The 14,668-nt window shown below is 43.5% G+C and overlaps 1 protein-coding gene across 5 annotated transcripts in view; it reads left to right on the forward strand.

The window, feature by feature from the left end:
* MYO9B (myosin IXB) overlaps positions 1-14,668 on the forward strand; it is a 55,218-nt gene that overhangs the window by 29,094 nt on the left and 11,456 nt on the right. For 4 of the 5 annotated variants that reach the window (XM_059719677.1, XM_059719673.1, XM_059719675.1 and 1 more), the window contains exons 15-27: positions 2,264-2,377; positions 3,490-3,529; positions 4,227-4,349; positions 5,124-5,204; positions 6,516-6,626; positions 7,273-7,395; positions 8,146-8,295; positions 8,390-8,556; positions 9,058-10,017; positions 11,337-11,403; positions 11,803-11,933; positions 12,450-12,607; positions 13,531-13,721. In XM_059719677.1, the coding sequence (XP_059575660.1) occupies positions 2,264-2,377; positions 3,490-3,529; positions 4,227-4,349; positions 5,124-5,204; positions 6,516-6,626; positions 7,273-7,395; positions 8,146-8,295; positions 8,390-8,556; positions 9,058-10,017; positions 11,337-11,403; positions 11,803-11,933; positions 12,450-12,607; positions 13,531-13,721 (2,416 nt within the window). Of the gene's footprint in view, positions 1-1,095; positions 1,186-2,263; positions 2,378-3,489; positions 3,530-4,226; positions 4,350-5,123; positions 5,205-6,515; positions 6,627-7,272; positions 7,396-8,145; positions 8,296-8,389; positions 8,557-9,057; positions 10,018-11,336; positions 11,404-11,802; positions 11,934-12,449; positions 12,608-13,530; positions 13,722-14,668 lie in introns of all 5 variants that reach the window. The other variant, XM_059719674.1, reaches the window with a different exon arrangement.

A 14,668-nucleotide genomic window follows, 5' to 3' on the forward strand; every position in this document is an offset into this window, starting at 1 on the left:
CACAAAGTAATTGCTGCACGTGGATAGTTTGTGTGCCCATAATTACCAGGACTTAGTGCTCCTTTGTTAGTCTGGTACTTTTTGGTGTGTCTGCTTGTACCCTATGGTTAGTGCAAGCTAAACCAGATCTGTTTAGGCCTATTTCATGCAGAGATAATCTGCCCTGCCTTAGCTTTCCCTAGAGCAATAGTTGCTACGGAGCAGCTGAGACATGGTCAGTCCCCACCCCGTTAATTATTGTCATGTGAACAACAGTAAGGGCTTGCGTGGGATTTCGTAAAATTATCAGATTGGCAGTGAGGTCATGGCTGGGAAAAACTGGGAACTACTCGCCTACTCTCTGTTATCACAGATTATGGCCTTGTTGTACAAGTAAGTAAACAGATACGTAGGACAGTGCAAGACCCAGAGAACTTGCAGGATAGGAAAACGAGATGCAGCACCTTCACAAGAGCTGGACCTATTTAGCTCTATGCATTGTCTTGATATCACTTCTGTTGTTCTCCTCTTGGTGTGGTAGGAGGTTTTTAAGACTGTTTTCTTTTATTGCACCCTGGTGCCAAGGTAGAGTAGTAACCTTGGTGCAATAGATGTCCGTCTTTTTCTAGGTGGGAATAAGGAACAGGTGTAGGTGAACTGAGGAAACAAAGATGCCACTTTCCATGAACGCCCTTATGAAAGAAGGAAGGGAAATAACAAAGATTTGTCTGTGTATAACAGAGTGAAGTGTTTATAAGTAAAGTCATTTAAGGGAGACATTTCAGCTTCTACGTAAGAATATTGCTGCCAAGTACTGTTGTAAAGCTTGAATGCTCCTTTGCTGCTACGTTTCTGAAGTCTCGTCTTTTTACTGGATGTTGCTGTTTATATTGGACATTCTTCCTTATGCTGCTGGCCCCTGAGAACTGAAAAAAACATAAAATATGATATTTTGCTGCTTTTATGATTCTTCGGGTACAGAAGTGATAGCTGAAAAAGCAGTGCAGTGGCTGGAAGGTAGAGAATTCCTTCCAGACCTGGTCCCCAAGATTGCTCTTTATATTCATGTTTACCTTTCTGTGAAGTATTCAGGTTCTATACGTGTTCCTTTTGCAGCTGCTCAGTGCTTGATTTTTCATTTGATTGCTCTGAGGATTTCGATATAAATGCTTTTGAAGACATCATTTCTTTTTATGAAAGCAAGAAGTAAGTAGCAATAAGGAGACTCGTAGCTGGAGGCCAGGGAGGCACATTCCTGGACAGCTGAACCTTCTGAGTAAGCTCAGTGCAGAAATACAGCTAAAGAATACAACAGCAGAACCCTGGTTTATCAGCAGATTGAACAGCCCCAGCCAACTGCAGTTGTCAAAAATGAAAGATACACTTCAGGCGTACCAAACTAGCCAGTGTGCGTCATGCTCGTTTCCTTGTGATTCTGTAACAAGGAATGCAGCATTTTAACAAGAATTTTCAGAAGAACTAGAAAAAATAAGCTCATGTAGCTGTAAATTGTTGTTGCTTCTTCACTGAGCAGCTCAAAAAAGTGATTGCATTTTAAGATCAGAAGTGATTCTTATACTTCTGTTGTATTTTTGGTTTGTGCCTTTCTGGAGAGTAAAGAAGGTAAGTTTGGTGCCAGGATGGGATCCTCTTCAGCATGGTGCATGGTTACACTGATGGAGGCAACAGTTAAATAGGGACCATCCCAGACTAACTTTCATGCTAAACATGCGTTTCAAAAAATACATCAACTTTCTACTGGAAATGTGAGGAAAGTTAAATCCTCACTTTCAGGTAGTCCTTAAATGTCCAGTGTTTTGCTGTAGTTTCTAATGAGAACTTGCTAAGCAAGCTAACAGTAATTGTTAGATGTATTGAATCTATTTAAGAAATAGATAGAAGCATCTATTCCTAGACATAAGTACTGAAAAGCCTCCACTTTTGCCTGTAAAGACCTTTCAGACTGCACATAATGTAGTCTATTGGCAAATAAGCATCCATTTTTAATTTACCCTCTCTGTTGCCATAACTGATAACCCAGGAGCATGTATTAAATGCAGTAGCCCATATATGTAACTTGATGCTTGACTGCAACATTTAAAATCTGAGGGTGTCAAGACATGTGTCATGCCAGCGTTTTCTGTTTCAGAAACTCATGTTTAGGAAAAAGTAGCCTGGGATCAGCCTGCTATTGTTTGGAGCACTCTGGGTGACGGGACCTCCTTGTTTTAATTCCCTGTTTTTTCTCTCATGACCATCTTTTGCCTGGCTGTGGATCATTTAGGGACTTGCATGATCAAATCATCAGGAGTATAAAAGGACTTCCCTGGCAGGGTGATGATCCCTGTAGGCTGCTTCGGTCACTCAGTCGACTTCAGCCACACCGCTTCCACTTCCTGTGAGTTTTGGTGTCCTAGTATTACTTTGTGAGCGCAGCAATGACCGAGCAGTGTTCCAATCCATAGCAAGATCTGCAACAGCAGAGAGAGCCTCTCCTCAGACTAAATTAAACAAAACTGAAAATATAGGCGAGATAGTATTTCCTTTGCAAAAACAAGTTCCTGTGGAAGCTAAAGAGAATGTTGCATCGTTTCCTTTGCAGTAACAGTGGTAAAATCTGCTTTTGATACCACCTGCCCTGAAGTACCAAGCTGTGTAGCATGAACAGATTGCTGGTATGCATCAGAAAACCAAGTCTCACAAAATAAGACAGCGTGCATTAACAGTTTCCCAAAAAGCTGGGGAAAAAAAGCTTAATTGTATGCACGTTCCTAGATTTAATAACTTGATTGTGACAGGTAATTTATGATAGATTGCATAATGAGGTGTTAACTGCAGGTCAGGTGGAGTTGGAGCACATTTTACACTAAAAGGTTAATTAAACGCTCCCAGAATTAGGGCGTGAGTTGCACCCCGGTTCCCAAGAGATTCATGTTGCAGTTTGTGCTTCCTTAGCCAGCGAAGTGTGTGCACTTCCCTAGGAGATCTATCCTGAGAAGTGGTTCCATTACTCGTGTCTCCGAATCCCTACGTAGCATATTGGGGCACACGTTAACAGTCTGAGGAGCCCAGCGCTTCTGCAGAACGATGCTAGCACAGGCAGACCCTCCCGCTTCATCCTCTGGTGATAAGGGCTCTGTCTTCCAATGCCTGCGCAGGTGGTTTCGTAGACTGAAAGCGTGCATGTAGAAAGTGCAGATATACCTTCTGTAGCAATCAGACTTAGCTTTGATAGCTGTAGGTGCTGTAAACAACACATTTCCTTTTTGCTAATGCTGCAGGTATTGGAAGTTGGCAAAACCTTCTCCTGTCAAAGTGGTTTGCATTTCCTGCATTACTCTGCTATGAGGAGCTCTGCATGCATGATCACATCCTGAAGCTGTTGCACTCAATCTCTTCTCCTCTGCATCTTAGCTTGATCTAATTTGCAAGGCATGGCTTGCTGAACTAACCGAAAATCACAATGTGTTTTGTGTTTTTTTTCTTAAACAATCTTTAATATTTTAACAGGAAAAGTAGAGGTATCAAACAAAAGCAGATCATTCCCAAGGTAAAGTTATTCAGCATGTTTAAAGATTATTTTTTCTTTGCAAATAGTGAATATACCTCTTGATTGACAAAACTTTCTATAAGGAAGACTGTGTGGTGAGAAATCTTTTGTCTCCCATTATCCCTTAAATAGCTGGCTAGATAAAATGATGTCTTTAGAATTGGCTGACACCTAAGCTGCTTTTGACTGGAATAGACAAATGAGGAAAGTACCTGTCAGCAATTAGACAAGAACACTCTTGCTACCAAAGTCTTGAGCCCCAAATTTTATTGACATGCAGCAAAGCTTGCCTGGCAGTGGACAGAGTTCCAGGTTGATCCGTGGTTAAGCAGAGCAGCGGAAACTACTTGAGAAAGGAATGTACCTGCATTGTGACAAGGAAGGAGCTTGTCTGTATGGACAGCAATCCCTGACCAGGCCGTAAGGGACAAAAGTATTGGTTGTGTGAGACCATTTTTACTTTACCTTCTTCAGCCCCAGGGAAGAGGAACAGAAATGGTTTCAGCATTTGAGAGAGGATAGTTCGGGTTTTAAAATAAAAAGCCTGAGTGACTGAGTGTAACGTGATAAAGAGAATGTTGTCATTAAGTGGTGGATTTCACTCTTGCCACATTTGGTGATGCCAGTAGATATTTGTCCTTCAAGTAAATGATCGTATACATATAAATTGTGAAAATACCAAATGTATTCATTGCAGAACTTGCTGGATTCCAAGTCTCTGAAGCTTATAATGAGCATGACGCTGCATGATCGGACTACAAAATCCCTCTTACATTTGCACAAAAAGAAGAAACCCCCTAGCATAAGCGCACAATTCCAGGTAAATGAATATCTGATTTGGTGACTTCTGCATCTTTCAATCTTCATAGATAACGACTGCTATGCACTGGAACGAGCAATGAGTAAAAACCACCCAGGATGTTCCCCCTCCTGCCACCCCAGAACAGATTCCACTTCTTTATTTCCTAACCAGTTTGCTAGTTCTTTGCATAGATCAGTCTTCTTTTTAGGTTAGTGATTCTCAGCCAGGGTGCCTTGAGATCTTTTCAGTGTTAGCACTATTAGATAAAGAAACGTGATTCACAAGATAAACGCAGAAATTTCAAGCTGGAATCTGCAGTGTCGGAAACGTTCTGACACGCCGGGGTCTTTCTGAGTTCTTTGCCATAAAAGAATTGTTCTGTTTTTGCATAGTCAAAAAACAAGTGAAAGTCAAGAGCTAGCATTTTCTGAGGTGGACCTTGAGTCTTAAAAGGTTGAGGACCATTGTTCTAGGCCTTTTGCAGTCTTTTAATGCTTACAGTCTAACTGCCATATATAATACAGAACATATAGGGGCTTTGGATAGTCGTTCTGTGGCAATGATGACAGATCAGTAAGAGACTACACAAGCACCTGGTTCTTGTCCAATATGCAAGAGCTGGCGGTGAAGGTGTCTTGGATGCTCCTGGTAGAAAGGAAAAATGAATAGAGACCACGTATTAGATGTATTGCAGTTTCTGGCTGAGACTTGTGTTCTAAGGAAGAGGTACTGTTGGCAAAGGCCACCCAAAATAGTGGTATTTGCATGAGTACATGGAATGTTTTATTGCAGACCTCTCTCAATAAACTACTGGAGACTCTGGGGAAAGCTGAGCCATTCTTCATCCGGTGCATTCGCTCCAATGCTGAAAAGGTAAGTCACTTCACTTCCAAGGAAACTAGTCTGATAGCCATGCCCCCACCCACTTATACACGCAGTAGTGTTCAGCTGCTAACATGTTATTTATTACAGTGAGCACGTATAAAGGCAGATAGAGCTTCCTTTTATTGGAGAAAAACCTAATAGCACATGAAATAACTCATAGCCCATACTGTTTGAAAGTACATCATAAAAAGTAGAATTTTGAGTGTGTGATATGAAAAAAAAAATTATCTGCATTACTTAGCCTAAGGCTTCTGGCATAATCTCCAGTGGCTGCAGCAACCCTCTGCCCTCTTACAGAAGTTGTGCTGTCACAGCAAGCCCTTGAGATTATGGGACTGATGGCCAGCTGTAGCTTTACTGAAGTGTTGGCAGCGGCAGAATATTGTGGGCATTTGAAAGCTTTATGGTAACATAAACATGGGATGAATTTGAGGGTTTTTGTAGAGTTCTTTTTGGACAAATGTCCACACTTGCCTAATGCTCCCTAGCACTAACGACTCGCTTGTTGGCATTCTTACCACAAACGGTAATAGTTAATTGGTATACGAAGGGAACTCCCCTTGTCCCAGAGAAAAGCAGCAGGCATGCGGGAGGGGGGATTGGTGTAGCGAGTTTTTAAGGCCACAGCTGGTAAGTAGGTATGCAGTTTGTAGAAATTGTTCAGACTTTCCTTTCTCCCAGTAAAAAGGAGAAGAGAAGGAAAGATGTGAAGCAAAGAGTAACAAGGCAGAAACTGTTCATTCTTTGGTTACTCTGATTACTTCTTCCTCTGCTTAAACAATGCTGTTGCTTCTCAGCCAAGTGACCCTAGATGTTGGGGATTCCTGTTGGAGGAGAATTCCTTGATGTGGAATCTAGGTATAATCTTGCTGTGGCTGTTCAAGGTTCAGTTTTTACAATGTACCTGAACACAGGTGGTCACAAATGGCATGAAGGCAATCCTCTCCTTCAGATTTCAACCCAAATACAAATGCGTGGTGGCCAGAAAGCAGCTGTGCTCCAAGAGCTCTAGTTAGAGAGGCAGGGAGCAAATATCTTCATGTTACCTCAAAGAATTTAAATGATATTTCTTTAAAGACTGAGTGATGCATGAGAATATCTTAAGACTGCAACAATATCACAGATTTCGACTCCTGCCATTGCCATATTGTTCTCTGCTTTATCTGGAAGAACAAAATATGGGTATTTGGAGACAACTTTTTTTTTTTTAGGGGTGTTGGAGGGGGAGGGAGTTTTGTTTTTGAGCAGGTGGTGTAAAGTGCATCCTGTATACACTGTTTTCTCGCCTGTCTCTTTCAGGAGGAGCTCCTTTTTGATGAGAGCTTGGTTTTGCAGCAGTTGAGATACACTGGCATGCTGGAGACGGTGCGAATTCGAAGATCTGGTTACAGTGCAAAATACACATTCCAGGTACTGAGGAAAGAAGGATGCATTGTGACGTTCGGGAAACATCTGCTACTGTAGAAAGCATGCATCGCATCTTAAGTTGCAAGTGTTCTTCACCTGTGCATCTGCATATATTACATGTACTTCATGACCATTTGAGTTCAGTGTATATATTTCTTTAGTAAGCAATAATGCTTGTGACTGACTTAGCCCTAAAACTACATTAAAACCCTGTCTGCAGACATCTTGCAGTATCTTACGTGGGGTCTGTGTTGCAAAGGCATGGTCTGAATGGCTCTGCACATCCAGTGCTGTGCTGTCACTGGCAGGGAGAGAATCGCACCTGAACTGTGGTGCCAAGTTACAGAACACAGATTGTTAAAATTAATATTTATGTGTAGAAATTTCAGTAGATTTGTTTCATTAAAAATTTGAGATGTGTTTATGTACCTATATAGCACCTGCATAAAGCAAAGATATTTAAGCAAAACATATATTTTTATGGGAACTTTACAGACAAAATTTTGGACCGAGACACAGAGGTTAGCATTGGCTAACCTTTGCAGCCCAGAAATCTTAACTTTACTTCAGCTCTAGTTTTCTAGTTGTAACTTCAAAGTCATGAGCTGTCTGCTAACTTGTCTCTTGCTGTGTGCTATTACCTCCTCAGGAGTTTATAGACCAGTTTCAAGTGTTATTGCCCAAAAATGCCAAAGCCCTGAAGGAAGACATATGTGCTTATCTGAATAAACTGAAACTGGACAAAAACAACTACCAAATAGGGAAGACCAAGGTTTGTGAAATATCTTCCATCATTGAAGGTGGTCTGTAAGAAGCGTGAATGCGCAGAACGTCTCTTGTTGGGGTTCTTTAACAAGTGTTTGAATTTTTTTTGACTGTGCACAGGAAAAAGAGTGATTTTAAAAAATGTGACCCAGCTTTCCCTATAATATTCATTGTCCGTAATTCTCCTGATCCCATATTTAGCCATCTGAGCAGACTCTCCAAAATGTTGCAGGGCTTTTCACCCTGAAAAACAGTCTTCATATATGAACAGTTGCTGCATTGTCTTTTATCACTAAGCTCACTGTTTTCCATTTGGAAAGAATTGTATGTGGCTTTCAGATCATACAAGTGAGTAGTGAGAGTCTGACACACTCTTAATCAGTAAAACAAGGGGGAACAAATTCACGTTGGGCTGTGCAGTAAACCAGACTGAAATGCTGTGCAACAGAATTTTGAGAGTAAATCTCTCTCCCTGTATGTTTAATACAAACCCCCCCCAAACCTTTAGGAGATGTGAATGGAAATGACCTATTAATGCACCAGATATAATCAACAAAAGTGTTGTAGATGCCTTCTCCCATAGCACTGGAAATGGAGGTTAGATGCTCCAGTAACAGGAAATACAGGCATACTGTGCTGAGAGCACAGTGTCTAGATACCCAGTAGGAATGGTTCCCTGGGATTTATCTGTTTCAAGAGATGAAGCAGCTTGGTTTTGATTTGTGCTGATGTGACCTTTTTTTTTTTAACTGACCAGGTGTTCATGAAAGAGCCTGAGCGACAGGTATTACAGGAAGCACTACATAAAGAAGTGATCAGAAAAATCATTCGCCTTCAGAGCTGGCTCAGGATGGTTTTGGAAAGGAGACGCTTCCTCAGAATGCGGCAGGCAGCCATTACTCTGCAGGTACATTTTATTTGACTTTTAGTGCGAGTTGCAAACCTCCCCTCCAAGAAAGTCTTGATGGGCATGTCTCTGACTAATGAAGTCTCCCTTCTAGGCTTGCTGGCGCTCGTATTGTGTTAGGAGGGCACTGGAGAGGAAAAATGCTGCTGTCTATATTCAGTCAGTGTGGCGAGGGTACAGGGAACGGAAGTCCTACTGTCAGCAGAAGAGGCAAATCTCCCTTGTGCAGGCGCTTGTTAGGGGGCACCTACAGCGTAAGAGGTAAGAGAGGAGCATGGCTCTGCCAGACCTGTATAGGAATACCTCAGGCTGCCTGACTTTCTGCGCTGTGGCTGAATGAATGAATTACTGCTGTAATGAGTCTGTTTTCCCAGTAGTACGTTCTCTGTATTATTTTCTCTTAACTGCAGTTGGTGCCTGATTTAAACTGATGCCAGTGACGTTACCAGCACTGCATTATCAGGATAAGCCAAGGGCAGCCAAGGTTTGCCCAGCTGGACTACATTGATGAAGTGTTAGGGAAGCCTGGGTTCCTTCAGAATTGGAATTGGTCGTAGTATCAATTACAGCAGCTTCAGTGCTGTGGCTTGCAGGAAGTCCAAGGCCCCGGTACAAAGTACCCCAGAAGTCATGCAGGGACTCCATTTATTGGTACCATCTAGCTGCAGTGCTTTGCAAGCCATATTTAATCCACAGGGCTTGCTTTTGGCTCCTTCTGGATTATTCATTTATATACCCCATCTTTAATTTTTTATTAACTAGGTTTCAACAAATGCTTGTGGAGAAGCAGAAAGCTGAGGAAGAGCAAACGGAGATGCAACAAGCTCAAGGGAAAGAGACTGGTATAAACCAGGCTGAGGATGGTGAAGCGGCGTCGGAGCAATTGGATGTAAAACCAGTGACGCAACTAGATGAAGGTGTCGAACAGGTGGCAGAAAGAGAAGACAAAGCTCAGCATGTGCAAACTGAAAACTTGAGCCAAGCTCCTGAAAGGGCTGTGCCATCCCAGAAGAGCATAGCTGATGGCCCAGAGAAGATCCCAAGTAGTCGGGAGAAACGGGCATCTCGACGACAGAGAGGGCTGGAGCACAACAACTTGCAGAATAAGCATGTCCTGTTCTCCTTAGATGAACAGTCTTTAGTGTGCCTTGAAGAAAAAACTTCTGCTAAAGAAGCCCCAGAAACAGTCCAAGAGCCAGAAAAAGCCACAGCAGAAGATTTGGTACTTCTGAAAGGTACAGAGGAGAGAATCCCAGTGGAAGAAAGCAAAACACTTTCAGACATGCAACTGTCACGTAAAATAATGGGTGATGATTCCCACGAGCAAACCACTGAATCAAAGCAGGAAACATTAGATGAGAAGGATGCTTATAGACTGAAAACACAGGAGAGCCAAAAGAGCCAGATAAAAGGCAGCCAAAGCTTCAACTGTCCTGAAAGGCCATCAAATCTTATGCTGAATTTTAAAAGTAGCCTACCTGCTACTGGAAGCTTTCGAAGTCCGGTCGAATATCGTGCAGAAAGACAGAAACACAGAGCCAAAGACCTGGACAGCCCCACCTCTTTTCAGATACAGAGGTACCTGGATGACCCAGGGAAACTGAGAGATAAACGGGAAAAATGGAAAGGAAAGAGGCAGTCAGAAGCTGGTCAGAATGAAATGCTAAGCCAGTCTTTCGAGGAAAGAATCGAAAGTGGCCAGTCTCCAGAGACTCCACTAGAGTAAGAACAGCTTCCCAATTGCTTTACTGTTCTGCGTTCACCAGTAGTTGACTGCTGAGGACACATTTCTGTAATACAATCCAAAGTGAAGGGAGAGAGTATGTTGGCAGCAATTAAGGGGTGGAAGGAAGGGATCCTGTCAGACATAAAGGGCGCTGACAGATGTGCAGCTTCTTGGTCTTACTCATGGCACTTCACAGAGAGCACCGTGATTTGGACCGACCCTCGCGATCCAATAGATGTTGCTGTTGGATCAGGAGGGTGGGGGATCAAGCTGATCCAGGGAGAGAGGCTGTGTTCTGCAGCCTCTTCCCCTAGTCCTGCCCCCACTTCCAGCTCCAGTGCTGTCTCAGGAGGGGAAGGAGGTCTGTTTTCGGACTTGTCCAGCCTGCACTGGAATGGGGTGGGTGGATTAGAGCTCCCCGCCTCAGAAACTCCCTCCCCGACTTCCCTCATCCTGAGGATGACACTGGGGTTGGGGCTGGCCGGCTTCAGCCCAGCCCTGCTCCTGGCCTGCACTAACAGAAGCTAATGAAGATGCTCTGCTTTGAAGTGCCTTCATCTGAAGCCTCATGTAATGAGGGTTCATTTGTTGCACGATTGAGCACTTTAAGTGCTCTGCAGCTGTGCTCTTCTGTGAGCGCGCAGTTGCACAGCGGTTTTGATGGCCAGTTGCACGACAACGTCAAGTCTGTCAGTGCCCAGAAAACCTTTCGTTCTGGGATCTAACCCCTGCGCGGCACGCGGCAGAGTGGGGAGGGGACAGGCAGCACAGTGACAGGTTGGGCAGGGAGTGTAGGGCAAGAAACAAAGAGCATCAGGTAGGGCAGGGAGGGAGAAGAAGGCAGAGCATCTGATTGGGCATGGGAAGGGCCTTAAAGTGGTACTCAGAGAGGGTGTAGGGCTAATTTGTGGCGTACCTGCCAAAAAGGTTGGCTCCTACTATACTAATCCTCCTTTGCCTCTCCCAGTTAAAGAACTTTTTAAAATAAACAGCCTCATTAGTCTCCAGGGATTGGCCCTATGTATATGATAGAAAAAAATCAAATCAAGAATTTGGACATTGAAATGGAAGTTGGAAATTTGGAAGACCAATGAGAGAGAAGGTTAGGTCAAGATCCTCCCCCACAGGTTAAAAATCAGTGTGTGGTATGTTTAACAGTGACGACCTTGGGACAGTAATTCTCAACACATGATAAACTCTTTTGTGCGACGTAAGTTTGTTTAGTTTTGTGTTTTGACTTGAGCCGACCAGACAGTTGAGACTGTAGTATTTAAAATAATTTGTTTTTTACAGTAATTTTTGTGTAATCTTACAGAAAGAAGAGGACTACTTCTTCACTGAATGATATCTCCAACCTGGCCCAATCTGTCAGCATGAGTCAGGTATTGACACTGCTCAAAGATGTATTTGTATATTCTTATTTAGCTTGTTAGGGATGCGAAGTCCAGGAATGTGGGAATCGCTGACCTGCCGTGCATGCAGTACGGGCAAGTTCCTATCAGGTCTGGTTGGCTGGATTTCCATGTAAGATGGATGGTTTTGTTCACTGGATTTTATACAGCAGTTTATTCTTTCCATTTTCAAAACGGAATCCTCGAAGAGGCGTCGTGCCTCGTAGAGCATCTCCCCGAATAAAGAATCGATAACTTGGATGAAGCAGGTTCTTTAGATTTTCTTATGGAAACAGAACCTGATTATAGATTCCTTCAAAAGTAAGATGTAAATGCAGGATATGACGCTTGTTTCATTTTAAAGACTATGGTGTTTTTAATGTGCTGTAGCCACCTCCAGATACAACTGAAGAAGACAAGATCAACAAAAAACACACTCTGCAAAAGAAGTCAACAGAGCAGTTATCACCCTTGGATTCAGCTGTTCCACTGCAGTCTTCTAGCCAGCAGATGGATGCGAAGTACGTATTCTCTGTGGCCATGGGGCTGGTTTTAACCAAACGGACTCACGAGTGTTCCCTTTCCTTAATTTACCCTGGTACACCCAGGTATCACCTGCACCAGAATGTGTGACACTAGCACGTGGGGCAGGAAAAGAAGAAGCAGGGAATTTTCTCAGCCAGTCAGCAAAATTGCTGTAGTGTCAGTAGCTGACATGAATTGGATGTTTGGTTCATTCATTCTGCTTGTAGCTGTGGTTCTAGCAGTGGATTTTCAGGAAAAGGGCCTTCTTATTTAGGTAATTTATCTCCAGTGAACTGAAACGCTTGGAAAATGGAGCACGGAGAGGTCACACTTCTCTGCAATAAATGCGATCCAGCTAGTTAATCTCTTTCCCCTTTCCTCTGGTTTTGTTTTACTTCACCAGTCTTTGGAGCTGAATAACTTCTGTTCTGGAGACTTACTTCTTAGTCACTTATTCATAATGGAATCCTGCCTGATTGTGTGAGAAAAACCTGTGTTGACTTTACTTTTAGGTCTACGTTCAAAAGTCCTTTGCGTCGATTCCTGGGGAAAAAAACAGACAAGAAAAACCTTAAGGAGAGTCTGGATGCAATAGAGGAAGGGGAGAATATTTCACTTGTAACGTGTGCTTTGATACGAGAAACATCTGAACCGCAGCAAGTGTCGGAATGTGAGTTGCTACAATGGGCGCGGAGGAATGTAAATGGGTGTCTTCTGCATTAAAACTTGCACTTGTGGGATCAGCTGAAATGAAAATTCTTCAAGTGCCTGTTGCGTACAGAAGTTGTGTGTTTGGGTTTTGGGGGCTTTCGTTGAAACGATGCAATTAAAGCAGGGTTTTAAATTCTGTTCTGTTGCCTACTGAGAGAGAGTTTCTGAATCTTCTAGTTTTACAAAATGTGCAGTATTCTCTATAGTTTCAGATTTTAGTTCCATGTGAGGCATTTGTTAGATAGTCTTAATGCTATTTTTAGCCAGTCTGTCACCAAAATATAACTATGGTGAAAGTAACCCTTGGTTTATGCTACTAGAGTACTAAATGCAAGAGTGTTTGGAAAGGATGAATTCAGTTTCTATGATGATGATGTTCAGCTCTTATTTTTCTGCTGCCACATTCCTTCACTCCTGATGAATCCTGCCGGAGAGTCCTCTCCTCGGCTAGACGCGGGGAACCATGTTCAGACTGGAGTTTTAGGTCTCCATTCTTGAGGGGCTTTAACAGTGGGGTCTCGTGGTATTACTATTAAAAAAGCTCAAATAGATGCATCATAAAGGCAAACAAGGTTCTTTGGGTAGATGTGATCTCTTTTATAAGACCAACTAAATAGTTGGAAAAAGTTCTTTGCGAGCTTTTGGGCACAAACGTCCTTCTTGGGCATTCAGAGACACGTCTGAGATTCATCTTGGGCCCAGAGGGACAAAACTGGTGTTAACTGTGTTTCCGGTGTAGTTCTTAGAATGATATATATATTTTAAAGCTTTGTGCAGAGAACAGTGTGGAAAAATGGCCACAATTAAATTTCTGGTGATATGGAATTGATTGATATCATCCTGCCTGGAAAACGTTTATAAAATCTATATTTCTTATCCCAGGCCCTCCTGGACAACCAGGTCACCCTCAGGCAGGAGAGAGCCACGTGAAAGATGCTGGCAAAGCAAAGAAGAGCCGTACTATTAAGATCAGCAAAGTTACAGCTGCGTCTGAGAAGTGGCGAGTGTCTGTGTCCCGCAAGATCACAAATGCCGATGAGCTGAAATATCTCGATGAGTTCCTTCTAAACAAGGTGAAAATCGGTGAAGTAGAATAGAAGGCGTTCTGTGGCTAGTTATCTGTGGAAAACTGAAGTAAATTGGTGTGGAAGTTTTTCCTTTTTCCTGACTTTTATATTTTGCTTATTTATTTTTCTTGTTTTTTAAGTTTTCCTGAAATAGTCGGGATGTAGGGTGGTGCGACGCTTCGGTTGCTGATTCAATTCAGCCCGATTCAGTGGCTGAATCTTCAATTGCAAATCGAATCGGGAGATCCTGTAATCTCTCTGAATCAAACCATCGATTCGGAGAGAGACGGCGATTCGGACATAGACGCAGCTTTAAATGTTCGTTCTACGAACCTCTAGGTAGCCGGCGGCTCGTGAACGCTGCGATGCGGGGGTGCGTGGAGTGTCCCACAGGAGCAGCAGACCCGCGAGTGGACCAGAAGCACTTCCGGGTCCGCCAGGGAGCACGCTGGGGGTTCCCCCACCCCCAGCTCAGCAACTGGTGCCTCCTGGGTCTGGGGGCACCCAGGGTCCCCCTGCGGCCAATCGCCAAGCCGGGGGGCCCCCCCCAGCAGAAGTACTTCCAGTCCACTTCCAGGTTCATCGCTGAGCACGTGGGCGTCCCCCCCCACTTGTGTGGGACACTCCATCCGCCCCAGCATCGCAGCGTTCACAAGCTGCGCCTGGTACCTCGAGGTACGTAGAGAAAACATCTAAAGCTGTGTCTACGGCCGAATCGCTGATTCTCCGAATCAGGATTGAATCTTCGGATTCGGCTTACTCGAATTGAGGACAGTGATCCCAATCAATGAATCGAATCACTGTCCCCAATTCGGGCCAAATCCGATTCGAATAGGTCCTGCTGTGTGCACCCCTATACGGCTGCCCTGCTGGTAGTTGGGAGCTGTCCAGCTCTTCTAGTGTGGCGCGCCGAAGGCTTTGATAACTTGATGCAAAACTAGATTGTGCCATGA

This window comes from Alligator mississippiensis, chromosome 16 (assembly GCF_030867095.1).
Source record: "Alligator mississippiensis isolate rAllMis1 chromosome 16, rAllMis1, whole genome shotgun sequence".
NCBI classification, from domain to species: domain Eukaryota; kingdom Metazoa; phylum Chordata; order Crocodylia; family Alligatoridae; genus Alligator; species Alligator mississippiensis.